The 27,866-nt window shown below is 37.1% G+C and overlaps 4 protein-coding genes and 1 non-coding gene across 6 annotated transcripts; 3 read left to right on the top strand and 2 right to left on the bottom strand.

Moving 5' to 3' along the window:
• Nucleotides 1-72: 72 nt before the first annotated feature.
• LOC104904358 (uncharacterized) lies at nucleotides 73-7,101 on the bottom strand. 2 transcript variants are annotated; one of them, XM_010692585.4, is made up of 3 exons: nucleotides 6,824-7,101; nucleotides 6,590-6,708; nucleotides 73-548 (listed from the first exon to the last, which is right to left on the bottom strand). In XM_010692585.4, the coding sequence occupies exons 1-3, from the start codon at nucleotides 6,973-6,975 to the stop codon at nucleotides 529-531; spliced, it is 291 nt and encodes a 96-aa protein (XP_010690887.1). In that variant the 5' UTR covers nucleotides 6,976-7,101; the 3' UTR covers nucleotides 73-528. The 2 variants fall into 2 exon arrangements, with proteins under 2 accessions (XP_010690887.1, XP_010690886.1); XM_010692584.4 differs by lacking the exon at nucleotides 73-548 and adding an exon at nucleotides 988-1,293 and having other exon boundaries at nucleotides 6,824-7,097.
• Nucleotides 7,102-9,088: 1,987 nt separating this feature from the next.
• LOC104904357 (NADH dehydrogenase [ubiquinone] iron-sulfur protein 8, mitochondrial) lies at nucleotides 9,089-13,567 on the top strand. The gene is made up of 8 exons (XM_010692583.4): nucleotides 9,089-9,318; nucleotides 10,748-10,832; nucleotides 11,592-11,645; nucleotides 11,774-11,865; nucleotides 11,965-12,078; nucleotides 12,729-12,796; nucleotides 12,877-12,988; nucleotides 13,162-13,567. Exons 1-8 carry the CDS (start codon nucleotides 9,265-9,267, stop codon nucleotides 13,255-13,257), a joined length of 675 nt encoding a protein of 224 aa, XP_010690885.1. The 5' UTR covers nucleotides 9,089-9,264; the 3' UTR covers nucleotides 13,258-13,567.
• Nucleotides 13,568-14,841: 1,274 nt separating this feature from the next.
• Nucleotides 14,842-19,498, top strand: LOC104904356 (transcription termination factor MTERF2, chloroplastic). Its single transcript, XM_010692582.4, is given in 7 exon segments — nucleotides 14,842-14,877; nucleotides 14,880-15,574; nucleotides 16,478-16,886; nucleotides 17,095-17,310; nucleotides 17,733-17,840; nucleotides 18,264-18,538; nucleotides 19,065-19,498. Coding segments are annotated over 7 exon segments (2,025 nt in total). The 5' UTR covers nucleotides 14,842-14,856; the 3' UTR covers nucleotides 19,366-19,498.
• Nucleotides 19,499-20,444: 946 nt separating this feature from the next.
• On the top strand, nucleotides 20,445-20,516 carry TRNAQ-CUG (transfer RNA glutamine (anticodon CUG)). Its single transcript has one exon. It is a non-coding gene; the product is annotated as a tRNA-Gln (tRNA).
• Nucleotides 20,517-21,157: 641 nt separating this feature from the next.
• On the bottom strand, nucleotides 21,158-27,201 carry LOC104904355 (probable LRR receptor-like serine/threonine-protein kinase At2g16250). Its single transcript, XM_010692581.4, has 4 exons — nucleotides 24,481-27,201; nucleotides 23,753-23,881; nucleotides 23,301-23,323; nucleotides 21,158-22,288 (listed from the first exon to the last, which is right to left on the bottom strand). Exons 1-4 carry the CDS (start codon nucleotides 26,460-26,462, stop codon nucleotides 21,687-21,689), a joined length of 2,736 nt encoding a protein of 911 aa, XP_010690883.1. The 5' UTR covers nucleotides 26,463-27,201; the 3' UTR covers nucleotides 21,158-21,686.
• Between the last annotated feature and the right edge of the window lie 665 nt (nucleotides 27,202-27,866).

The following is a 27,866-nucleotide window of genomic DNA, read 5'->3' as shown; positions in this document are numbered from 1 at the left end:
CTTATGGCTAAACATCTAAGGCTCAAAGAACTATATACACAAGTGTAAATCAGATCCTACTGCAATGACTCGTTAACAGAACTCCTAAATAAATAAGCTAACCACAAAGAAACTCAGTAAATACTGATACAGCTAATAAGAAAAGACAATTACATGTCGGTTTTCTCACTCTAAATTCTGCACTATGATTTTGCATATACTTGTTGAGTTCTTAAAATGGGGTATGTTGTTGATAAAAGAAATACTCTAAACAGAGACGTCGGCAAGACGAAGTCGGCATGCCTATTCTGAAAGAAATAATACAGCTCTAATTCTCCTTCGAAAGACGAAGAAAGAAATTCTAGGAGTATGCAGTATGCACTGTTCAGACTTCTGCCAGTTTTGATGACTTACATCAACAAGTATGGGACAACAGCCATGAAATTAAGAAGCCAAGTAATTAGCTATAAAGGCGAGAGGCTAAGCGAAGATTCAGAAAAGAGATCAGTCCATCGGCAAGGTAGACAAACTACATCATCCTGATTCTGGTCACCGAGGTACTGCAAAGTCTAGATATGGCAAAAAAAAAAAGCAGAAAATCAGTGGACCGTCTGAGACCATCCTCTCAGTGACCGTCAAGATTTGAACACACAGCAACGGAATAAGAGAAATACTAAACAACGAAAGAAGGCATGTCAAAAAAAAAAAAAAGATCTATCAGATCCATAAAAACCTAGTAGGGCAGACATGTTCTTTTCTATTGGGAATATATGGACCCCCAAGTGAGCTCCCACATGATCTAGATAAGATACTTTCAGGTCTCTAAAAGTAAAGCCAATAAGTTTAAGGCCACCATACCTACGGGGTATCTTTACAACAGCTTAATCAGCACAAACACATGGTAAAAATGCTTATATCATATGAATTTTTCACAAGGACCATGGCATACCAACACAGCGGGACGCAGATTCAACAAAGTGAACCATGCACTTCTTGAAACCTAAGAAGTCAAGCAACCAGCATTGTAATATATATGGGCCAAACCCTGAATATGTCTTGTTCATCATGTAATGTGACTTCATTTTCTTCAGAAAAACTTATTTTTATAAAATAGCAGTCTAACATCATACAGTGCTCAAGATAACTTAAAATAAGAGCTTGTTAGCTCAAAAAGCAAATCCAAAATGTCACAAACACGGAATCCCCAAATTAACACTACACTCAATTTTATTACAAGAAAGGATTCAAGAAAACCTAATAATGTAATTGTCCCAAAAAGATGTCGTATGGCTCGTCACAAAGGCAAAGTAAATCCTATAGCAGCAAAGAGATAAACCAAGTCAGTGCACTGAAGGACAAAAGAACATAATAGTTATTTAATTCATATATGTTGGATATAATGGTTAATCTTTTTAATTCCATCTAAAGCATAACACACTTTTTCCTAGCCAGAAATCACGATTGTCAGCGCCATAATTTTTTGGTTACCATTTCTTTTCAGTAAAACGTACAATTGGGTTCACACAACTATTAAACTAATGATCTCAAAAAGCAAGTCATATCCCTTAAATAAGATCCCCCAAGAAAATCCTAAACCCACCTACATATTTCCAGCATTATGAGTAATTTAGGCTGCTGCCTTGGCCGTCAAATATTGTTACTGCAAGCTTGTCCAGTTTGAACAATTATCTTCCACATATCAAGCTCATGTTTCTCCTTTCTGTACTAAGCAAAAACCAACTATCTATAAAGATGCCTATCAGGACCCTAATCGGATTGCTTTAGTCAGTTCTGTGGACAACAAATTAGAGGCCTGGGGTGTTAGCAATACATGGAATATATTAGAACTTATGAAGGGAAAAGAGCCATTGCAAGAGGGTATACAAAGGAAAGTTCAGGCCATTGGTTCCTTGGCAAGTTTCAAAGTAAGGTTGTTTGCAAAAAGAAAAGGCTCACTCAAAAGATCAGCTTAATGTTCAGGATACCTTTTCCTCAAGCTACAATCAGAACCATTTTTTGGCAGACACAGCAAGTTGGACATCCATCAATTAATATTTTCTTTTTACTTTGCAATTCGCATGAAGATGTTTACAGGGAGCTTCCATACGGTATGCTTTATCCTGGTAATGAGGTTTCCATACTTCTCAAGTCCATTTATGGATTAAAGCAAGCCTCCCAGCAATGATTTGCCAAGTTAATTGAACTCTTGCCATCACAAGGTTTTTCTACTCTAGAAATGACCAATACTCCAATTAACAATATAGCAATCTACATAGTTTACATCTATGTTACTCAAACTCTTCATTTTATCTCAAATACCTGTGGCTGATCCTCGACACTCCGGCATGGATATAGACACTAAAACACGTCAATTTTGGGCCAAAATCACATAGAATTTTAGTAAAAATAGCAGAGTCGCACACTTAAACTCATGCACATGTCCAACATGGGAACCTGAGTCCAACTGTCCAAGCAAGATAGATTAACATCATGACAACTAGTTCTGATCCCATAAAGATAATACATCCGCAGAAGCACATCATTTGAAAAATTCGCAAATTTTTTTGGCTAGGGATCGAATGCAGGGTAGAATAACGCAAATGTTATTTATTTATTGCAGGATAAATTCACTAGCAAGTTACTTTATGAAATTGGTCTTCTCGATGTAGTTTGCAATGTTTACATGACCATTAGATGCTTATTCTTCACTTTCAAATCCTAGCCACAACAGCATGGTATCTGAAGAACTGAACTTCTTAAGTTCTTAATGAACACAAGACCAAATCTCTCTTTTGCTCTTAAAAGTCCCAGTCAATTTATGCAAAATCCAAAAGAACCGGACCTTCAGGCTTTACATAATCTGCTGAGATTTGCTAGTGGTACAGATGGACAAGAGAATAAGAGATTAAGCTTAACACAAGTAATTTTGTAGTACAAGCATGTTGGAGCTTCTCCCAAAGTCCCAACTCCATAAGTTCCAAAAGGGTCTGCACTCCAACTTTGTAAATTACCTATAAGTTGGACATCTAAGCAACAAGGCTCTACATCAAAGTCTTCTACATAGTACAAATTTTGAGCATGGAACAAGTATCCCAAAGAATTACATAGCTAAATTAGATTATTGGAAGATTTGGGCATAAGTCTTTCAGATCTAATCTCTTGCGTTGTGATAATCAATCTTCCTAGCATACAACAAATAATCCTCTTCTCTGAGGAAATCAAACAGTGGAGATTAATTGTTATTGTACTCACAACATGGTCCTAGAGGCTATGTTGCAGCTCACATGAGTCACATCCTTGACTATCAAGAGACAACTAGCTGGGTTAAACCCCTTGTTGTGCATATGCGAGTTGTCCCATATTGAGGACAACGTAAAGTTGTCCATATCCTCTTTTCAGTAAAACGTAAAGCTGGGTTCACATAAGTAATAAACTAATGATCTCAAGAAGCAACTTATATTCCTTAAAAAAGGACCACTAAAAGAACCTAAGCTCGCCCACATATTTTCAGTATTATGAGTAATTTAGGCAGCTGCCTTAGCCCTCGAATAATTGTCACTGAAGTCTTGGCCAGTTTGACCAATTACCTCCCACACATCAAGCTCATGTTTCTCCTTTCTGGTACTAAGTAAAAACCAACTATCTATAAAGAAGCCTATCAGGACACCAATAGGATTGCTTCTGTGGACAGCAAATTAGAGTCCTAGGCTGTTAGCAATATATGGACAACTTATGAAGGAAAAAGAGCCATAGCAGAAGAGTAGACAAAGTAAAGTTGAGGCTGATGATTCCTTGGTAAGATTAAAGCCAAGGTTGTTTGCAAAAAAAAAAAAAAAAAGGTTCACTCAGAAGGTCAGCATGACTTTCAGGATACCTTTTCCCAGTAGTTATAAAGGTACACTCAGAAGTCAGAACATTCATTTTTTTTGACAGACACAACAAGTTGGACACTCATCAAATAATAATTTCTTTTTACATTGCAATTTATGTGAAGATGTTTACAGGAAGATTCCATCCGGTATGCTTTACTCTGGTAATGAGGTTTCTATACATTTCGAGTCCATTTATGGCTAATAGCAAGCCTCCCAGCAATGATTTGCCAAAGTTAACTGAGCTCTTGCCGTCACAAGGTTTGTCTACTCTAGAAATGAACACTACTCCAAATAATGTTGCTCGAACTCGGGTACCCATGTCCGACATGGGTACGTGTGCAAGTAGCCGACTCGGCTACTTTTTGGAACTTTTTCAAATTTTTAGCCCATAATGAAGTGTCTAAGTATCCCACCCATGTCCATACTCGTGTCCAAGTATCCCACCCATGTCCATACTCGTGTCGGAGTATTAGCCATGGGTACTTGAGGTGAAATGAAGAATCCGAGCAACATAGACGTCAATCACCACTACAGCGATCTACATAGTTGATATCTATGTTACTCGGACTCTTCATTTTACCTCAAGTACTTGTGGCTAATACTCGACACTTTGACACGAGTATGGACACTGCAACACTTTATTTTGGGCCAAAATCAAGGAATTTTTTCATAAAGTAGCATATTAGATACATGCACATGTCCAACATGGAAACCCGAGTCCAAGTTAGATAGAATGACATCATGAAAACTGGTTTTGGTCTCTAAAGATGCTACATTTGCCGCAGTTCATCATTTGGAAAATTCGAAAATTGTCTTTGGCTAGAGATCAGATGCATGGCAGAATAACAAAGATGTTTCTAATCTATTGCAGGATAAGTTCAATAGCGAGGTACTTCATGAAATTGGTCTGTGTGATGTTAAATCAGTTCAAATCCCTGCTACCCATCCTCTTGCTTAAATCAGATGCTTATTCTTCACTCTCAGATCCTATCCACATCAGCACGATACCTTAATAACTGAACTTCTTAGCCAACATTGCTCTTGAAAAGTCCCAATCAATATATGCAAAATCCAAAAGAACCAGACATCCAGGCTTTACATGATCAGCCGAGATTTGTAGTGGTACAGCAGGAGAAGAGATTAAGCTTATCCACCAATGATTTTGTAGTACAAGCATGTTGGAGCTTGTCCCAACTCTAAAAGTTCCAAAGGGGTCCGCGATCCAACTTTTTAAATTACCTAGAAGTTGGAAGCCCAAGCAACAAACCTCTACATCGAAGTCTTCTACATAGTATAAATTTTGCATGGAACAGTATCTCAAAGAATTACATGGCTAAAAAGGTTATTTGGAAGAATTAGGTGTAACTCTTTCGGACTTGGTATTTGTGTTGTGATAATCAATCTTCCTAGCATACAACAAATAATCCTTTTTTTTTATGAGGGGACCAAACATTAGAGATTGATTGTTATTGTAATCACAGCATGGTCCTAGCGGCTATGTTGCAGCTCACCTCCTTAACTACCAAGAGAGAACTAGCTAGATTAAACCCTTCATTGTGCATGTTTGAGTTGTCCCGCACTCGGGAAGCTGAGGATACTTACCTATTTATAGCCTTGAGGAGCTACTCCATCCATTACTAATTGGTCATGGAATAATACCTCTTTCATGTAAGTAATCAGAACTCTCCTCCTCCTCGGGTAGCCAAAATAGATCTTCATAATCTCTATAGTTTTGACAAGCTGCTAAGCAACAAACCAAAATCTCAAAGCCTTTTTTTTCTAACTAGATTGCTTGTAATTACTTTATGCTGATCACTTAGCTTGAACAGATAAATGATACGTATAATAGGCTAATAGGCACATTAGCTCTGTCTAGTTCCACACTTCATTCAAGTACTTCTTTGTTCCTGACTCCTCACGCTCCACTTCACAGATTGGAGACAACAACGATCACTACTGTCATTATTGCAATTGGATGATTGCACCTATCCATGATAATCCAACTTATATGCTACCAATCTATCACCTAAACTCCTTCCAGCCCCCTCTCCCCCACCAGATAAAAGTGAACAGGTTGGTTCATGAGGCATGTAAGACCAGGAAAATAATTGCAGCAGCAATCAGTCTTTCCCTCGTCAACAATTTTATCAAGTTCATTAAGCTACATTAAGCACCCTCTTTTCAGTAGGAGACAAGAAAACCGTGAAAACCATTGATTACAGTAGGTTCCATCGACTAGAAATCACATTGCATATATCCCTGAACCATTTCTTACCACATAACAAGTGATCCATTTAGTATCGGTAATAAGGGGTGCTAATGGTAATGCATTTTACTAAAAATTTGTAAAGAGAGACCTATGTCAATAGCCATGGTAATGCTACTTCACCTCAAACATCTCTTTCCTTCATAAAATGTCATTATGTTCCATTACCACTCCAGAAGGTGGTATCGAATGGAAACGGAATTCTACGTAGAAAAACAAATGTTTTAAGAGTAAGTTCCATTACCATAGACATTAACATGACAATCTTCTTACAGCATTATACTACAAATTAATTATTATCATTTATTAGTGCCTACCAAATGAAACCCTAACATTTCCTTTATCTACGAACTACGATCAACCCACAACCCCCCGCAAAATCAACGAAATCGAGTTCAATCATAATATTCAATAACACACTCAACATAGAAATCGAAATCGCTGAAATTCCTCAAATAGAATTAAAAATCACCTAGAGAGAGGCAGCTCCAACAACTTGAATCAAGAGCAAGAATCGATGTAAGACGAGCAGAAGCAATTGCACTATGAAGCGGCTTCTGTGATTCAACCATTCCCAACATTGAAGCTAATCTACCAATCCAAACATAAACAATAAACAAAAATGCTCGACATTATTACAATTGGATTAAAACTAACATAATGTAAATGAACAAAATAACTTGAGTTAGTTGGGAAATTATATTACCTAGTAGCAGAGAAAATGGTTTTGTTTGAAGAAGATGAAAATGGGGAAGATATATGCTTCGAAGTTACAGTTACAGATAAAGTGGGTCTTGATCGAACTGCCAAAAATCGTGCTCCTGAAGCCATGGCTGATCTTGTTACCAATGTTGCCATTTTTTTTTTTTTTTGTTGGTTTTTTCCGTTTGAATTGATGAGGAAGGGAAGCTTAAACCCTAAATTGAGGCAGATGTGACAACTGGGGTTTTTGAGGGCTAAACGCTAGATGTCCTCTAGAAACAAGGTACTATGGGTAAGTTCTTTCAACTTATTTTCAGTTCAGTTTAGCTCCGGATAATATTTTTACTTTCACGTATCATTATTCAGTTTAGTTCAACTGTTTTATGTCAAAGAATATTGGCCATACATTATTTGTAGTTTTCTTTCCTTTTTATGAAAAAAAAGAATTGAGATTGAAAACAAAGCTTGGAAAAATTGTGTATTTAGGGATTCTCGATATATTATAGGAAAAATGGACATGAATATTCCTACATTTCGTTCATTAGTAGAGTTAAGGCTTGAACGCTTATTCCATAATAATCCCATCTTTTTACCCTAACCGTTTTATTTTGATCTTTGTGACCAATAACCGATTGAATAGGGTAGAGAACAACTCAAACCCAACTCACCATCATTTACGATCTAATTCACCGCCACAACACGCATCATTTCTTCCCTTTGCCTAATCAATGTGATCGTGGGACTGAAGCGAAAGAAGGGAGGCGAGGTTGAAGGATGTGATAGAATTGGTGTTGGTTTCTCTATCTCCACTTTTCGTTAGTGCTGTTGGCGTCGTGTTGTTGTGATTGTTTCTTGTTGTTGTCTGAACGGAAGAGGGAGACATGGAGGCAAATATGTGTGGTTGGTTTGTGGTGGGGTAGAATGGAGAGATCAGGGATAGTGGTTTGTGATAGTTGTGGTTGGGGTGGTGGTCATGTTGTTGGGTGGGTCATGGTGGTCATTTGTGTAGGTGGTCGTCAGTGTGGTTGGGGTTATTGGGTGGGTCGTGGGTTTTCTATCGGTCACCAACTTCTTCGATCGATCACATATCACGATGAGCATATAGGGTAGTAAAGTGGGATTATTATGATAAACAGAGGAACAACAAAAGAAAATAGAGGGAGTAGTAATTACCCATAAATATTAGTAGTCAAAAATTGTATCGGAGACTAAAGCTGGCAAAACAATTGCGTGCTTGTTTACTTGCCCCTAATATACGGTTGGAAACCCGTTTCTTTCCCCCCGAAAATAACAAATAAAATACAAGTAAAATAAATTGATCTGAATTTAACTAGTTCTGAACATGACCTGCAAAAAAAAGATACACAAAACTCAACCTACCCAAATTGAGTGCACCCGAGAACCATGGTCCAAACCTTACCAACCCGACCCCCCTTGATACCCCCATCCCCATGAAGCTTTAAAAGAACTCCTACTATGTCTGCTTATGCATGTGTCTAAATGTTTGTGCCCTTTTAAGACATTGAGTACATTTTTTAAGAAAACAGCTCGACTTTGCTATACCCGAAATGGGTTGTCTACGAAGTAATACAACACTTTCAAGACCGACTTTACCCGATTCAATTTGTCCAATTGTTTACTAGAATCAAACACAACTTCTATCTGAAAACTCATGGCATCGAGACAAGCCAAACATGAGTGAAACGAAAAAGAGCGCAACTCATAATACAAGGGCTCGAATATGCCTTGACACACAAGGATTGCACCGTTCTTGACCCGCATGACATATTTGCCACCTCTATTGGAGGCCATGCAAAAACATAGCACACACATATATAAACCAATCCACGCGCCCACCACCCGCATGAATACTCACACCCGTTTCACACCCATTATGTACCCGCACCCGCTTCATACATTTATATATATTTATATTTTGCAAGATAAAATTATTAATAATATAAGTATTTAAATAGAGTTCTAATAATATATATGCGGGACGGGCGAGGATGAGGTTGGGCCGACGGGGATGAGGTGTGTATAACATAAAATCCACACCCGTTCCACCACCTATTGTAGGTATGATTTTTATCCCCATCCCCGCCAAACCTAGACCCATCACCGCTTCACTTATTGAGAATGGGGCGAGTCTCCTACTTACTCCGCCTCAATGCCATCCCTAATCGTAGATAAATAAGACGGTCTAATAAGTTCAGTTTAGACAAGTTGGTAATCAATAAATCCGTATATTCTACCAAAAACACAGCGTTTTCATTTCTTCATTTTTCCTTGGTCACCGAGGGTCGGTTGTTTTGTTGTGTTGTTCCTCCTTTCACCGTTCGCTTCTTTAACCACCTTCAAAACCACCACCCACACACGAAGAGAGAGAAAACATTCGAATCATCGTCAATCGATCGTTAAGCTTTCTCGCACCTTTTTCCATCAATGGCGGCGATCTTAGCTCGGAAATCTCTTCTCGCTATTCGTTCTCGTCAGCTCGTAAGGCTTCTCCTCACTCTTTAAACCCTAGATTTTCAATTTTTGTAACAATTTCTCTCTGAAACTGCTAAATTACTGCACGATTTATAAGGTTCTACATTGGTTCGTTTCGCATTTCGTTTTCATTGGGAAGTTGTTTATGTAATTTAGCATTTAATTTTAGCACTTAATTTATTGATAATTTTATGTTTTATTGTTTTGTGTGTGTGATTTTGTGTTTGGTTGGGATTGCATCATCTGATTTAGGGCATCGATGGTTGAACATATAGTGGGAAAAAAACCTAGAAATAAGAAAACGTTATGCAGTTGTGTATTGAGTGATGGAGGAAGAATGGAAGGTGCGTTTTTATTTCGACAATTTGTGTTTTTAGTTGATAGTGGATGAATGGGTGATGGTTTCCGGTGCGTACTTTGGATGGGATTATTTTGCCGAAATTCTACTAGCTCTTAATCGCCAATCGATGTCAAGTTAGGAGAAAATAACTTTCGAAGGAGCTGTAGAAGCTGCGGTTTTGATGATATGGTTTAGAGATCATGACTCGAGGATTATGATTTCCATTTGCAAGATTTAGGAAGAGAACGTTGGCATATAACAGTTGTGGTTTTCGAGATGAAGTAAACTAATTGTTGTCTGTTCATCCTGTGCATCATTTTATGAAATTGGTGACCTTGAGTTCTGTTTATTCTTCTGAATTCATTTGCATTTAATGTGTATTCTTAGATCTTCCTACTAGAGGTGTGAGGTCCAATTGAACATGATCAAGAATGATCTCCGTTAGTAATATGACTTGGCTGTTTTTTTTTTCTTTTCTTAACTAGCTATATTTACTAAGCCATGCCATACAAATAGTATATATGAATCATGGGATATGGTAGGACAGTGGAGTTTATTGTAACCCGAAGACACCTACTCAGTTCTGATGCATAATAATGAATAAGTAGCAACTGGCGTTTTTGCTAAATATATGCTTATGTCATAATATTGACTCTTTTAGTTTTGTGAAAAAATGTACAATTACAAGTTCACAACTAGCTCTTCCTTGTGTCTACTAAATACGTGTCTATTGATTGTATTATACTTCTTCCATCTAGTTTTTATGGTCGTATATACTATTTAAAAATGTCTGGAAAAAAGTTCACTTTCTTAAAAAGCACCTAATAGTTTGTGATCACCCTTTTCATATCCTCTTACTAAGATTAAATTGGGGCTTTTGGGGTGTGTGAGAATGATGAAATTATTATGAACGGTCATTCTAGTAAAATTGTATCATATTTTTAATTATGAGGGTGTGAGACAGCTTTACAATGATTACTAGGAGGGAGTAGCACTGCTGTCATTTTAAGATTGCCTAAATGTTTTTTTGGACTTGTGATGTTTTTGTTCTTCTATGCAAGTGTATTTTTACCTTCTATCTTTTTGCTTATGTAGGCTTTGACTGGGCAAGCATTCCAAGGCTTCAACCAGCTGGAAACAAGATCATTCGCCACCAAACATTCATTTTCCACTGATAAAGGTGTGTTAGAGTACCTCTAAAACATTTGTTTTCCCCTTTCTTCTCTGATAAATGGATGTCTTCTGTAGTAGTCTTGAAAATAAACAATTGGTTCCTTGTGGGGTAGAATGTGGAATAGAATTAAGGATCATTAAACTATCTGGTTTCACTTGGCAATTGGCATGTAATCAGGTGACATAATATTTCAAATGGTGGACTTATTGCTTATGGTTTCATGTGTAGGATTTCGTTTTTTTTTTCCCCTGAAGGAGAAGAGGGGGCACAATATATCTCTCCCTTTGTGAAATTGAAATATTGGATAGGCAGTGCAATAATTCACAATATATCACGCCTATTATGAGGAGGATTACGTTATAAATCTTTCGAAGCAAGCAAAACAATATCTTCCGGGACATCATCAAATTAAAATAATTAGTTTTGCTTTCAATTACTTAAAACAATAGCTCTTCGTCTTTGATGGTCCTTGATCCAATTCTGCCATTAAACTGATTAGGATTGGGGATGCATATTTAATTCCCTTGACCTGGGAAATTGACTATTGGCTTATTCAGGATTCTGAATATCAGCTGTTTGAAAGCAGTCGTTTGTATATTTTTTGGCAGATTATCATTCAATCACGCTTCTACTTTTGGTGGGATTGCTAAGTGAACCTAACTAAATTTCATGGATAGGAGGCATGATAGAATCTGTAGTCCTTTTGCTTTTAGGCTGTTTTAGGCTTGTAGCTGTCTGATTTTTCTTTGTATGTGCTACTTACAGATGATGAAGAAAGAGAGAAGCTTACCAGGGAGATATCAAAGGATTGGAGTTCAGGTAACAAACAGCAACATTGACGTTTAATTTTTGTACTTTGTCATTTGGTTTATTTATCATTACGTGTAGGTTATATTTCTTTTAGTATATGCCTCTATACGTACTGATACTTTATTTGTTGGTTGCAGTTTTTGAGAGAAGCATAAATACTTTGTTTCTCACGGAGATGGTTCGAGGGTTATCTTTGACTCTCAAGTACTTCTTCGATGAGAAAGTGACTGTGAGTGTCATCTTATAATCTACTATACTGCTCTCCTTCGGAATGCTCATCACAGCTTGTTTCGGCTGGCTACATTTTTGATACACTTACATTTTGCAGATCAATTACCCCTTTGAAAAGGGCCCTTTGAGCCCTCGTTTTCGTGGAGAACATGCTCTTCGTCGTTATCCAACTGGAGAGGAACGATGCATTGCCTGTAAACTCTGTGAAGCTGTGAGATCTTTATTTGCTTTCTTCTAATGATCTTAGTTTCTTATGGAAAAGTATGATTTAAGATAGTATCATGTCCATCTTTATTTTTGTATAATTGTATCTGGAAGTTATCATGTAAGATAAGTGGATCAGGGGAGTGCATTATCTGTCATTTGACGGTCATATATAAGTATATGAAAAGCACAAAATTCCTGCGTAGTTGTATGTTCGGGTACAATTGGTATGATACCTGCCCATTATATTCCTTAATCCAATCTACTATAAATGTTGATGGAGAACAAAGTTGAGCCTTAAGACATATAGGTGGAACTATGAGAGCTTACTATGAGCTGAAGAATCATCCTTTTCTCTTTCTCTATGCTAGGGTAGGACCTAATTTTAGCTTGAACATTTACATTATTCCTGGTGTTCAGTTAGTATCGGAAGTCTATGCATTAGATGAGAAATGTTCTAGATCTGGCCTTCCATCTGCTGGCTCTCGCTCCCTGTTTTGCTGTTTTGGCCTTCTCCTTTTAGTATCGATCTGGGATCACATAAGTTCTGTCCTCCTCAGCTATATATTATGATCTAATTGATATATATTCTGCTCTGTGGTTTAATTCGATAGGTAGGGTGGTGATGATTGAGCTTAGATTTCTGTGTTTTTTTAGGTCTGCCCTGCTCAAGCTATAACTATCGAGGCAGAAGCAAGGGAAGATGGAAGCCGTAGGACAACCAGGTACACATATTTTCTTATTTTGAAGACCCTCTATGTACTTTTAGTTGAAGAATTTTACTGAAATGATGTTCTCTTTGAAGGTATGATATTGACATGACGAAATGCATTTACTGTGGTTTCTGCCAAGAGGCATGCCCTGTTGATGCCATTGTTGAAGGACCAAACTTTGAATTTGCAACAGAAACTCATGAGGTTAGTTCATTTTTTTGTAGTAATTTCTATAGTGTATGTACCATCTGTTGAGACGATCTCATTCTGTGTCCTGTGATGATATGTCCACTACCGAAACATGTTCCCTTTCTCATTATATTTTCCTCAAATTTGATGCTCTATATCTGAACTGACTTGCATCAAATTGTTTGCAGGAGCTTCTGTATGACAAAGAAAAGCTGCTGGAGAATGGTGATCGATGGGAAACTGAGATCGCAGAGAATCTAAGATCAGAAAGTTTGTATCGCTGATCTTTGATGGTTTGATGAGGCTATGATGTTTGTCATATTTTTGGGCTTCTGGATGAAAAGTCAATAAATTTCTCTGTATATGGAGCTTCAGAGATCGTTTTGTTGTCATTCCTCATGTAAACAATGTTAAATTGCAATCTTGTAGATTTTGATATACTGGTAGCCATTGGTCGACTGGTCGCGGTGGCTAAATTACTCAATTTACATATCAGTGCACCATTTTAGGCTTTGTTTCATCCCCAATAGGGTAAAACAATATACCATTTTAGGCCTATATTTCCATTGATGTGATTGACGATGTTTCTTTCCAGATTTTTTTTATCTGCATTAGTGATCTACTGCACATATCGATCATAATCATTAATGCTTAGAAATTGATATGTATAAGATCTAAATTGATAACTTGAGGTGAATGTCTATATGTTCAATGGCTTCAATCTTTCTATGTTTAGTGTTTATGGTCGCTCCTTCTCTAGCCAGTGGCCATAATCTGAACAAAAGCGTTTCATGCTTGTGCAAATTGATGACTGGAGTACGAAGCTGGGAGGGGATGTATTTCAGGCAAACTCGGGCGCGTCGAGTACATATACGAGTGGGTTTGAATTCTACCAAGTGAGGGTGCTTGGGGGTGAGATTTTCTTACCTTTCTCCCTTATATCAACTGCCTGGCTCACAAATACTGGACCAAGAAACTGTGATGTTTGAAAGATCCAACGGGTGTTCTTCTCCTTACCATAAGAAAAAGTATATTTATGGTTTAGCTCAAGATTTGGTAAATATGAAGATTCAAATGCAAGGTCTAGAATTAAACTAATCTTTGAATGAACGAAAGTGATATCAACATTATTATTATCTCATCGATTTTAATATCAAAATTACATTATAAATAAGAAACTGTATTTGAATCTTATTCATATTGTATTGATATTAACTATGTTCTTGAACTCTCAAGATCCCGAATATGAAAATTAACCCGTTAAAACCACTAAATACTAATTTAACATACTTTAATAGTTCTTCTATCAAGATAAGTTGTATTTCACAATCCTGCTAAAAAATTAAAATTTCAAACGCCCATTTTTAAAACATACAAAACAAATGAAATTATCATCAATTCATAAGTTAACTATTCTACCACAGAGTAACAAGGTTGTAACTATTGCTCATCTAACAACTCAAGAAATTACCAAACCCAGACTCTAATTTGTAGAGTATACACAACTCGAGACATCACGAGACTCAAAAACTAGTTTGTATATATTGTGGTCCTGTGAGCAATGGGAACTAGCTTTATGGTTACTCAACAAGCAAAGTTTATAGAACATTTGGAATATTTTTTTTTTGTTTAAGAGATACTAGACAAAGCCATTCGTAAAACTAGAGAAAGAAATCAGCTAAGACATTGTCACATACTTACTCTCACACTTACCAAGAATGTATTGACCTAATGGTTAAGATTGAGATGCTGTGAACAATAGGTCACAGATTCCAATTTCTCCTTCCTTTCTATACTTTGTAGTATCTTCGTGGCTCATATGAATAAAAAAATGCTCACGCTCACACTCACACTCAACTAAATGACTTCAACTGTTTTCAACCATGGCGCCACTTTATCCCAAAAAAATCTAACTAAAACTCCCCCCCAAAAAATGTTTTGCCACACCACAACTTCCACCAATTTCCTCCACCTTCCACACCACCATAACCACCAACCTTTAAGTTCATTCATCACTTACAATTCTCTCTCCTCCTCTTCTCAAAACCCACCTTCTGAAACCTCCAAAACCCCAAACTTAAACCCTAATTTTACCCAACAAATTCTTCGAACTCACAACTCAAAATCATCTTCCTTCCTCTTCTTAAACGACCAACAACAACAACAACAATGGCTGCCAAAAAACGACGACGTTTTGTTCTCAGAAGAAGAAAAAGCAAGAATCTTGGAAATGACCCTTATCAGAAAACGGACCCCACAATTTCCGGGTTCAATTTATACCCGCCCACCTCATGGAAATGACCTTTCTCTCCCTCCCTTGAATACCCTTTTGAAGGAGGATGATGATGAAGGTGAGATGTTAATGAGGGCTGTTGAAATTAGGAGGAAAGTTACTTTGGAAATATTTCTTGATTTTATGATTAGGAAGGGTAAATTTGGAATTACTTATTCTAAGAATTTGGGTTCAAAGTTGGGAGATTTTGTTGATTTGGTGATGATTGAGGCTGCTTCTATGAAGAAAGTTCCTGAATTTTCAAGACTTTCTTTTAATGCTCGTGCTAGAACTTTTATTGAGGAGTCTAATGTTGTTCCTTTGATTAGGTGGGTTGAACTTTTAAATTCTTTTTTTGATTTTGGTATATGATGTTATACTTGTAGGATATCATGTTATTTATCTTATGATTGTTCTTTTTTATCTATATGAGCCACGAAGGCACTAAAAATACAAAGAAGGAGAGAGGGGATTCGACTGTGACTTATCGTTCAAAGTACCTCAATCTTAACCATTAGGCCAAGACATTCTTGGTATTAGTCTTATGATTGTTAATATGTAGTTTAGGGGTTGTTTGTTATCGTATCTAGAAACAAAAAACAAAAGGGTGGAAATCGGAAAAAGTAGTTTCAAGTTTTTGTTGTTAGTTTTGAAAATTGACATGTTTAGTATAAATATGACTAATTTTAAGTTTATTATACCCGTTATATCATGTGATATGTTTGTTTCATTATTGTTGTACTCATTTTCTTTTGGGCAAGTTTTCAACATCTTGACCCTTTATTATGGTGGTGAATTGAGGGATTAGAAGATTATTTTCGTTTCGAGTTTGTAGATTGGATTGTTGTTTTAGTTCCCTTCATGGGTTAGTAATGCTTTTTTAATGTTTATGGAGAAAACATGAAGGTAGCTCTGGTTGTAATGGTCTGGCTGCAAGAAATGCTGGAGCATTTTGATCAGCTGGGTTGCCACATTGATTTGATTTTTGAAGTCTTAGGGTAATAGGGTCTGTTTAGTTTAACGAAATTCGAATTATTGGAACTAATCTGAACTTGTAGCCGAGTACTTAATTTTCTGAAATAAGTGAAATATAACACACCCGTAAAAGTTAGGTCTCATACCAAAGGTCTCAATGTATGATCACATTATAGATGATAAAAGCATCATGTTTAGTTATTGTTTTGAAGAGGTTGATATGAGAGGGATCACATGTTTCTTTGGCTATGTTGTAGGTGGCTGAAACACAATTCATTGTCACACCCTCAGATTGGTAAAATCATATGCATGGCGAAGGGGGATGTCCGATTAATAAAGGAGCATGTAGAGTGGTTGAAGTCAATTCATGTCAAGGGAAGATACATAGGAGTTGTGTTCATGAGGGTAGGGGAAATCATTTTGAAGCGTAGCATAGAAGAAATGGATGAGATAGTAATGTACCTAGAGACTAAAGGTGTGAGAAGGGATTGGATGGGTTATGTCATCAGCCGATGCTCCGAATTATTGGCTTTTAGCATGGAAGAAGTGCAAACTCGTGTCAGTTTCTACACAGATATGGGAATAAACGAGCATGATTTTGGCACGATGGTTTATGATTGCCCCAAAGTTCTTGGCTATTTTACTTTAGAAGAGATGAAGCAAAAGGTATGCAGCTATGTAATTCATTCTGTTGGTTTTGTTACCAAAACTGATAGAGAGAGCCATCTTAGTCGTATTAGACAATGGGACTGATTTTTAATAGCCAAATGACAGTTTTATAAGTGCTCAAGGATTAATCATGTCATCTTCTGTTGTTCTTCAATGGATTGCAATCAATCTGTGCAAGAAAGTGATTGACACTTGTGGTTTTTAGGTAAACTATATTAAGGACTTTGGGCTTGGTGATGAAGATGTCGGAAGACTACTTGCGTTTAAGCCTCAGTTGATGGCATGTGGCATTGAGGAAAGATGGAAACCCCTTCTCAAGTACCTTTACTATCTTGGAATCAACCGTGATGGCATGAGAAGAATGCTTGTCATCAAACCAATGGTGTTTTGTGTGGACCTGGAAACCACTATTGTGCAAAAGGTAGTGTACTATCTTCCTCCCTCCGTAATTCTCCTTCTCTCCTTAATTAATTAGTCTCATATGCTATTTTAGGATGTCTGGTAAAGTTGTCAAATTGTTCATTTTAAGTAATATTATGATGAAATTATCAAATACTTCTATGCTTTTGCTTAAAATAAGTGAAGGGGCGTTGATCAAAGAACACAATTTTAAAAAGGGTATATCTGTAAAAATATGACATGCCCTTAATTATTAGACGTCAAGACTGAAGACAATGTGTGAACTGATCTTTCTGTTATTATGCTTTTGTTAGTATTCTGTTTATTTTCTACTGTATCTTTGTTGTAATTAAGCTGAAAAATATGACTATACTTGAAATCTTGAATGCATCTGCTGGAATCTAGCTTCCTTGACAAAAGGTGTCCTTCTATATAATTCTACAGGTACGGTTTTTGCAAGACATAGGTATCAAAGAAGAGGCCATTGGTCGCATGCTTGTCAGGTTCCCTCCACTGCTGACGTACAGCCTTTACAAGAAGATTCGTCCAGTGGTTTGTTTTCTCCTTGCATTTGGTGACGTGTTATACTTCCATCAGCTATTTGGTGTCAACGTGTCTGTAAATGAAATATGCGTTCTTTGAACCTGGATTATTTTGGAGTTATATCCTTGAAATTCTACAGTGAGAGAATATTGATATAGAGTAGTACTTGAAAAATCTGGTGTTTCACTTGAAGTTCAAAATTGCTTATATTGAGTTTTTTAAAGGATTTTCCATTCTACTTATGTCATCTTAGTAAACTTTCTTAATGGAGGATTTTCCAAACTATTAAATTTTATTACTCAGATTTTGCATTATTAGTATCAGCTTCTCATATTTCAGTACGACTCTTGTTACCTGTGTTGTACATGGAAGGGGAATCAATGGCTAGATTTGAGCTTATGTATGTATGACTAATGTATACTTAAATTCCAGGTTGTATTCTTGTTAACAAAAGCTGGAGTTAAACAGAAGGATATAGGGAAGGTGGTAGCTTTGGCACCAGAGCTATTAGGGTGCAGCATTGCACATAAGTTGGATGGCAACGTGAAATATTTTCTGTCCCTTGGGATTAGCCTTCCACAGTTAGGTGAGATGATTGCTGACTTCCCGATGCTCCTCCGTTACAATGTCGAACTTCATCGACCTAAATATCGCTACCTGCGAAGAACAATGGTCCGTCCTTTACAGGATCTCATCGAGTTTCCAAGGTGAACTCTAACTTCAAATAGCTCAATAAGATACTACACTCATTTATAGAACATTAATTAATAAAGGATAATGTATGAGAAGCAGTGAGGATCTCTACTTTCAGACTGTGTTACTCTAACTTGGGTACTCATGTCGGACATGGTTAAGTGTCCAAGTCTCCGCTAGGCTATTTTTTATATAAATTTTCCATGATTTTTGCCCAAATTGAAGTGCCAGCTTGTCATTTATTTGCCACAGGCACTTGAGGTGAAGCGTAAAGTCCGAGTGATATAGCTTATAGGGAGCGCTCTCTTCATGAACTAAAGTTATTAGACCTGATTTCACCTTGTGTGTACTAGTGTACACATAACACATGATTAGATGTGATCAGCCTTGACTAGACCTGATTGCCCTTGAAACTTACAAATTTTATTTTATACGGTGAAGAGAAGACAAATTCAGTGTTCCAGAATGCACAATTGTTGGTTTCGCTTGCTCGAGCCTCCTAAATAGATTAATTCTGTTGGTGGTTCAACTTACATGCAGGTTTTTTAGCTACTCCTTAGAAGACAGAATCATACCGAGACACAAGGTTCTGCTGGAGCATCGAGTAAACTTCAAACTCCGCTATATGTTGGCAAGCACTGACGAGGCATTCAAACAGCAGGTTCAGGCTGCAGTTGAAAGGCGGCAGAGATTCGAATCAGGTGCTGCTCCACTTGAAACTCGTACCTCTAATGATGATGTTGCAGATTCTGAGACAAGGGACTATTCATCTATTACTGAATCCGACTCGAGTTCTTTCCTGAGTAAAGAATCTGAGATGGTTATGCTGAATTCAGATTGACAAGTCTTTTTGCTCGAAACCGATGTACACGAACTCATCATTAAAAGACTGCAAGTACTTTTGTATATATCAGTGAATGGTGAATCTTGCTTACAGATGATAATTATACTCCAAAAAGAAAGTTTGTATGTCAGTATTTGTGTATATTCATGTTTATATGTGCCTTCACTGGGAATTCAATTAATCGTATGGGTGTTGTTCTTTATGTTCTTATATTAGAACCAGAAAGTAAAACTAATGAAAAGCACATATAAAAGACAGAGGAAACCATCTAAAAGTAACCAGAAAAAAACACTTCTACTATGGTGGCATTTCTTCATCCCTTCAAAAAATTTAATTTTCAAGCCTTAATTTTTATATTATACCAACGTAATTCTCTAAGAATCTTTTTTCAATGATAATATGATAAAGCCTTTGTTAGAAATTTTGTAGTATCTTTAGTGTGTACTATTATTGTCTAATTAATGTAAATTTTCTCGTGGAAAAAAAAAAATTGTATAGAATTTGAGAGTGTTAGTATATTATCTGACATTATAAAGTGCCTCGTAAAGTATGGTTAGTTGTCTTGCAAAACTCGTGTTTTACATGGGATGCATTGCACCATTCCATGGTTGTTTTTCTTCTTTAATTAAGATTCACATTATCACCATTCACCACTAAGCATTAGCGCTGCTAGCCTTATATGCACGCCATGCGTGCTAAGTCAAAAGATGAGTGATAACTGATTTGCAGTTTGTTAAATCGGTTTCTTTCCCTTTTTTTATTTTGAACTAATAAGGTGGTATGTGTTTTATTTTTCATTTCTGGTTAGGAGTATATTAGTCAAAAGAACGGACACTAGTCTTCAATAATTCCTAAAAATAATAGAGATTCAAGTATCCAATTTTTTATATTTTTTCCAAAACAGCCTATGAATATTATGAAGGATGAAGTATAAATTTGATTGAGTTTTATATTAGTCTAAACAATAAAATAAGAATTAATGAAAATCTGATAAGGTAAAGTCTTGTTTTGTAAAGACGGTGGCTAGAAGGATTACGAAGTTAAAAACAAAATTAGATACTATCATTTCAACAAATGGTCCTATGGTCTAGCGGTTAGGACATTGGACTCTGAATCCAGTAACCCGAGTTCAAATCTCGGTAGGACCTTTTTTTTTCTTTTTAAGACCAAAACTTTCCATTACATGCTAGAGTCTTGTGTTGAGTCTTGGATTTTAAAACCCAGCACTTATTTTTCTAGACTTGGGGGAGGAATCACAGCTTGCTTTCGTCCAGAAACTAGCATATCATTATATAGCGCGCTTTACATTGGCTTCCTTTCTTCCATGGTAAAGAAAAGGTAAATTCGTGTTAGAATTGAAACTCGATAGATCAGACTCATTATTTGAAATGAAATACAAGTTCCCAAACACTACCTAATTGTTTTTCACAAGTCTAATTGTACTTAGAAGGTGGGATATAGCGGAGAGGGGAGGTTTCGAAGACTTGGAGATTTTTGTCTTCATATTTCAATTAACAAAGAGGGCAATCGATGCGACTGGATTTCTTCATATTTCATCTGCTACATTTGCTTTATAAACCGTTTTCTAATTGTGGAAGTATAAAATTAGAGAGAAAAGTGAGAAGAAAAAACTTATCGTCAAAAAAGTATATGTAGCAAGTAAAGAAAACGGATGTAGTAAACAGCAATAAAGAAAAAACAAGCCATTGACGTCAGAAATCAAACCATTGACATAAAAACTGTCAATGACTAGAACCTGAATTTCTTCAAATCAGACAATTGACAAGGGTAAAAAAAAATGAAGTTATATTGTGCTTTTTTTTGTTTGTTTCTTTTCCACTTCTTTGCACCCATGAATCCCACCAAAATAGTAGAAACCTAAAAAGGGAAATAATCAAAGAAGTTTCTAAACAACTACAATAATTTACACCTTTCACAACTTGGACCAGAAATATAAAATAGATCAATTACAGAAAAAATTGTAGTAGCTCATTCTACAAGCTCAAATTAAATGGGAATAATGACTGTAATGAAATGCTGCCACTTTCTCATACAAGATGCATCAATCAGTTAAAACTGAGAAGTAGCTGCAGATCTTCCTTCAAACTTTGAACTTTTTCATCACTGAAGTACGAGTAACGGCTGTACACCTCCGGAAAACTTAATCAATGGACACCAAAACTGGCCCGAAACCCACAAACTGTAGAACTAAAACACCAATGTGCTATAAACTGAGGTACTGGTGAGCCGGGGCTCAAGCTGTTATTGACAAAGAATGTGACATGAATAGAGTAGACTTTATTCTTCTCGAATCTCGCCTATGGTCTTTCTACATCATGCACGTCAATGGGTTCCGGGAATATCTCCCGAGACTGCCGCCGCTGTGAGGAAGAATTATCACCCCCACCAGCAACCTTGCCGCTGCTTTGTGACCCGGAAGTACCTGACTGTTTAAGGCTTCCCGTTCCTTCAACTCGGGAAGCAGGAGGAGCGGCACCAACATCTAAGCTTTGCCTCCAACTTCCAAATACTGAAGCATTCCAAGATCCTCTAGAGGATGTTGTTCTAAGCCTTCCTGACCCGACATTTTCTTCTCGTACCACCTTTAATGGGTTTTCCAATGCTTTAAGGATATATCTCATGAGGGGCCGTCTTGAAGGCTTTGGATTAAGGCATGATCTAGCAACGATAGCCATTGCCCAGACTTCTTCCAGGAGGTCTTCGTCGTATATCAAAGAGGGATCTACGATTTTCTGTACGAGTTCCTTGTCGTAGATATTTATATAGGGTAACGTTTGATCCATCCACTCCTTCATACTGGTATCATTTGACGCACTGATGCCTAGTTTACCTGTAACTAGCTCAAGCAACACCTTTCCAAAGCAGTAAACATCATATGCACTTGTTGATGTCTGAGAACCTGGAATGTAAATAGAGTATTACTATTACTGAAGGCTTATAGCTCAATTATAAAAACATATGTATAAAATTCACAGGATAGAAACATGAAAAGCTGGTTAAGAGCCAATGAATTCTAGTTGCACTATTGCACATATGATCACTATCAGAATAATCAACTAATGTCGTTTCTTGTCAGGACAAAAACTTAGAGCTTCCACCTAAGCCACAGGACCAGGAACCCACTCTTTCTTACAATTTGCCTATACATCTTATCATAAAATTAAGGACTTAAACAATATACAGATTTTCAATTAGATAGCTACACTGGAGAGCTAAAAGTGCAACAATTAGACGTGTTAACGAGTCAAACTGAACCCGAGCTTGGGATTGCTCGGCTCATAACACTTGCACTCGAGCAAGTCTCAAGCTTTTTTTTACATTTTCCTAGAAAAGTGGTTTACATACCTGTATTTGGTTTGTGAAGAGTTGAAAATAGTTTTCCAAAGAAGGAAAAATACTTCTCCCAAAGATGGAAAACATTTTCCTTTCTAAATGAAGGAATGTCATATTTTTCTCCTCATCTCTAACCCTGGGAAGCTGGCCCCAAGGCCCAAAGAAAGTGAATTCTTATAATCACGTAGCTCAAGCATTTGTCTTAGCATAAATTGACGCCACACACAGCCTTCACTAAGTAGAATTTAGTGACACTCAAAATGATGAAACTTAAACAGACACTTTACAACTTTATCATAATCTATAAGATAATAAGGGAAAGGCAAGGCAAAGAAAATACACATATGTCATATATAAGCGGTAAACCTTGTTTTTATTATATGCCACAAAACCATCAACTAGCTGTTAGAGCAAAGAGGCATTCAGACACTCCAAAAACAGTCTCTAATCCCTTGTACCCCATAATAGAGTAATAGACAGATAGCAGGGAAAACCAATATAAATACATTTCAAATCCAGTTTATAGACAGATAGCAGGGAAAACCAATATAAATACATTTCAAATCCAGTTTACATACCTGATGGCCCTTGTTCAGAGGTCCTGCAGAAGATCAGCAAAACAAATATCAGAATATGTTCACGTTAAGTCTACTTTACAACAAAGGGGAAAATACTTTATCACAGGCCTCCTACCATAATTTTGTAAAGTACTTCGTACATGTAAAGCGCCAAAAGTACGAAATCTTTAAATAATCGGAAAAACCATTTACAAAGAAATGCAGGCACAAAATAGGTCAATAGGTCTGAGGAAGCAAAATTAAAATAACAAAAGGGCATTTATATGGACATATAACAATAAACATCATTCTTTAGTAGCCAATGCTCTCCTAATGGATAATTCCAAGAATAGGATATGACTTTGGCTTAGACCAGAGGTGTATTGTAGTTCCCAATGCATATGTTTCGAATCTCAAAAAGTCTTAGTATGTTATCTCTCTACGTTGACGAGTCTAAAAGGAAAAGCACTTACTGGGGCAACCGCAACAATCTTGTAATGACTCCTGGCTGAGTATCTCCTTCTTGTACACAGACCTCATTGAGACTGCCAAGTCTTACTTCAAATTTATCGTCAAGGAGTATGCTGCTTGCTTGTACATCCCTTCAAGAAGAAAGAAAAATTGAACGACTAATTGCAACAGAAGAACGATATATCACCAGAGCATAAACAAGACCGACAGAGGACATGGCACACAGATCGATACACTATATGGCTCCAGCCAACATGAGTTTATTGAGGCATAATCAAACGGTAGAGGCTCTATTTTTTTTCACCTTAAACAAAACAAGTTTCAGGAAAATGAAGTTCAGATAACTGCTACCCAAGTGCAATTTACAACTACAATAAGCTGTGACAAGTTCCTCATAAGTTCTAATAAGTGGATTTCAGGTGCAAAGCCTGAGGCCTATCCTCTATCTAACTCAAAAAAGTTCTTTTGAAGCACATGAAGTACCGATCCGTCACCAAATAGAAGATACAGCCAGCCATTGTTGGACAATGCACCTAAAGTTAACAGTCTGCTTCCTACTCTCTGCTCACTAATAGCTGTTAATTGCTATAAGTCAATCACAGATAGAAATGATCAAAAAGAAAACGATCATGATTTTAATCATTTCAAAACAGATTATGAGTTTCCAAAAACATAGAGTAACCACCAAAAAGCGACCTTGGGCGACAAAAAGAATGTAAATATAGCTTACCTGTGAACAAAGGGTGGTGTACATTCATGATGTAGGTATGATAGACCCTCTGCTGCTCCTATGGCTATCTTTAGTCTTGTTATCCAATCAAGGGATTGCATAGTATCATCTGAATTGACCTTCCTGTACAAAGAACTTGATAAATCTGCATTGGGCATGTACTTGTAAACAAGGTATTTCTCATTTTCCTGATCCAAGCAGTATCCCAAAAGTGGAACCAATCTGGGATGAGATACTTTACTGAAAAAGTCCAACTCTACAAGGTATGACTCCCTTTTAACTGAATTCAAGTTGACTCTTTTAACAACCACAGAGATGCCGCCTTCAAGGGAACCTCGGTATAAATCACCAGAATGCCCATTTTTAATGAGGTTCAAATCACTGAAGTTGTTTGTTGCATCAAGTAGCTGCTGATACGTAAATCCTTCTCCCAAACTTGAAAAATTTATTGATACCCCTGGTGAAGGTGGACCAGCCCCAGTTGGAGGAATTGGACCCACACCGTTCCCTCTTTGCCTTGTACCACGCTTCCTTCGGGCACATATGAACAGTAATAGCAGCAACAGCAACAATAGCAATAGACCAACACCCCCCAGAACTGAAGCCAATATAATAGTGCGTCTGTGGCTCCTCCTCGTAGGCCCTGGTCCTGCATCTGGAGACAAATTTGTACTTGGACGCCCAAAATCGTCAAAGACCATATCTTTTGATGCATAGAATGAGGAACACTCCTCTTCTGTCTTCTGACCCGAAGCATTTTGTAGACAATTAGCACTAATCAATGCATCAACACTCATAAACTCTGGTACCTCTCCCTCAAAGTAATTGCCTGATAAATCAATCGAACTAAACCTCTGGAGAGCCGAATTTAGTGCCCCATAATATTCGTTATCAGAGAGATTAAGCACTGCAGCAGTGGCATTGCGATTCAAGGTAATATTTGGAAGGACACCCGTAAAATTATTTCCAGAGACATCAACAAGGCGCAACGTGGCGATCGACCATAATGCATCAGGAATAGCACCTGAAAGATTGTTGTGGCTCAAATCCACAATCTCCAACCTAGTCAAAGCTGTGAACAAATCATCTGGCAGTGCACCAGAAAGTCTATTGTTCCCAATTACCATTGTTCTTAAACTCCTCAACCCCCTTAAATCCACAGGCAACGTACTCACCAGAGTATTAAAGCTAAGGTCAAGGTCAACCAGGCTCCTAAGATCACCAAGTTGAGGGGGGACAGTGGACATTAGACTATTGTTAGAAAAATTCAAAGTCCTGAGATTCTGCAAAACACCAATACTACGAGGGATTGGCCCGGAGAAGGAATTCGATGATAAATCAAGAAACGACAGATTCCTCATGGAGGCAAAGGAATCAGGTATTGACCCGTTAAGTGAATTGTGTGAAAGATCAAGAATAGATAGGTTCACCAGTTGACCAAAACTCGATGGAAAATCACCACTAAGATCATTATGAGACAAAACCAAAGTCCTTAACCTTCTCAACCTCCCCAAGCTCAAAGGTATAGAACCTCTTATTGAACAAGAATGAAGATCAAGCACTTGCAAATTTCCCAACCTCTGCCCGAACCAATCAGGTATCGGTCCAGGAAGGGCGAATAACGAGGCATTAAATGACACTAAATTGGTCAAATTACCAATAGCATCAACACCAAATTGAGGGTTTTCACCCCCAATTCTAGTCCTCCTAAACCCTGATATGTTAATCCCAACAACAGAACCATTTATGCACTGAATTCCACTCCAATTCGAACACGGGTCCGGTTTGATCGGCCATTCCCTAGCTCTAAGACCCAGTGAAGATCTAAGTTGTATCAGAGCCACTCTTTCTGAACCCAAAGTTTGCTGTTGCTGCTGTTGACCAACAACCAAAACCAATGTACTCCCAAATCCCAACAACCACCACCATAATAACACAGATTCTATAACAAATAACAAATTGGGTTTTCTAAATCGATCCATTTTCAAGCATTTAACAACAACAACAACAACATATAGCAATAAAATACTGATCTACACATCTTTTTCTTTTCTGTTCTTTCTTCAACTCAACTTAACTCAGTCTTATTTTTATTCTTCTATGCAACAGTTTCTCACAAACATCACAGTAATCATTGAGGGTAGTTAAGAAAAAACCCAAAAAAAACAACATAAACAATGCTGAATTACAAGTTTTTTTTTTCCTTGCTCAATATAAAATAAAGATTTCTACTTTTTCTTTCTCAAGGTAGAGAGAGAAAGCAAAAAGAAAAAAAAATCTGAGCTTTCTTACCTCTTATTCTGGTAGTGAAAAATCAAGCTCTCCCACAACTTTTCATCAAAATTCTTACAGTTTTTCTCACCAACTTTTTCTCTCTCTAAAAATATAAAATTTCCAATATAAGCTTGAAAATTTCTTGGTTTGACAATGGGGTTTTGGAGGGTTGAGATAAATATTAATTTGAGATCATATAGTATAAAAAAAATATTTACTTCCAAATGGGTATTAAACTATAAATAGTTAATGATAAATTGGTGTAGTAATTAGCAAGTGTTCATAATAATGTGAGAGAAAGAGGAGAGAGATTTGGTTGGTTTGATTTGAAGTTTGGGCTGGTCAAGCCGTCTGTCTTCAAAAAAAATAAAAAATATTTAATTTAATTTTTTTTTGAAGATGTCACTCTCAAACACACAAATGCATAGCCTACTTTTATTACTAAAAAGTTGAAAAAATATGGGACAATTTTTTTAGATGATGACATGCATGAGATGCATCTCTTTGGTTTTGGCCTTTGGGTATATTTGTTGTTGTAAAAAATAGTTTTTGGGGGACCTTGGAAAAGTCTTTAAAAAGATTTATTCTTGAGTTTTTTTTTTTAAAAAAAAAATAGTAGTCTAATCTAGTCTTGAACAAATCTTAAAACATGTTTGGCAAAATTAGCGGTTCTAGTAGCTGTTAACGGAATCCTGATATTTGGCGGATCGGGAATCGGACCGGAATCTCCAGCCCGGTCCAAATTCCGGTCCAGATAGATTTGTGCACATCCCTAACTACAAGTTACAACCACTACCTTACCAAATACTCATAATTTTCTTAAGTAGCGTTTTAATCTTGTCAAATCGCTAATTGTTACCTTAAATACTAGTGCCAAACATGGCCTTATACTATCTCTGTATACCTCTGTATAGTGATGGCCACTGGTGTGGGCTGGACGATGGGCCGTTGTGGGCGGGGCTGAGATTTCACGGCCCAGGACCGGACCGTGAAATTCATGGGCTGGGCGGGCTGGTTCATGGGCTGAAAAATCTTGGCCCATATCGGTCTGTTACCGGTTTTTACGGTTCGTTGGTTTGGTGGGCTGGACCGGGCTGACGGGCGGGCATGAG

Source organism: Beta vulgaris, chromosome 9, assembly GCF_026745355.1.
Source record: "Beta vulgaris subsp. vulgaris cultivar EL10 chromosome 9, EL10.2, whole genome shotgun sequence".
NCBI lineage: Eukaryota > Viridiplantae > Streptophyta > Magnoliopsida > Caryophyllales > Amaranthaceae > Beta > Beta vulgaris.
The sequence above is the reverse complement of the archived record's forward strand: the minus strand, read 5'-3'. Positions and strand labels throughout refer to the sequence as shown.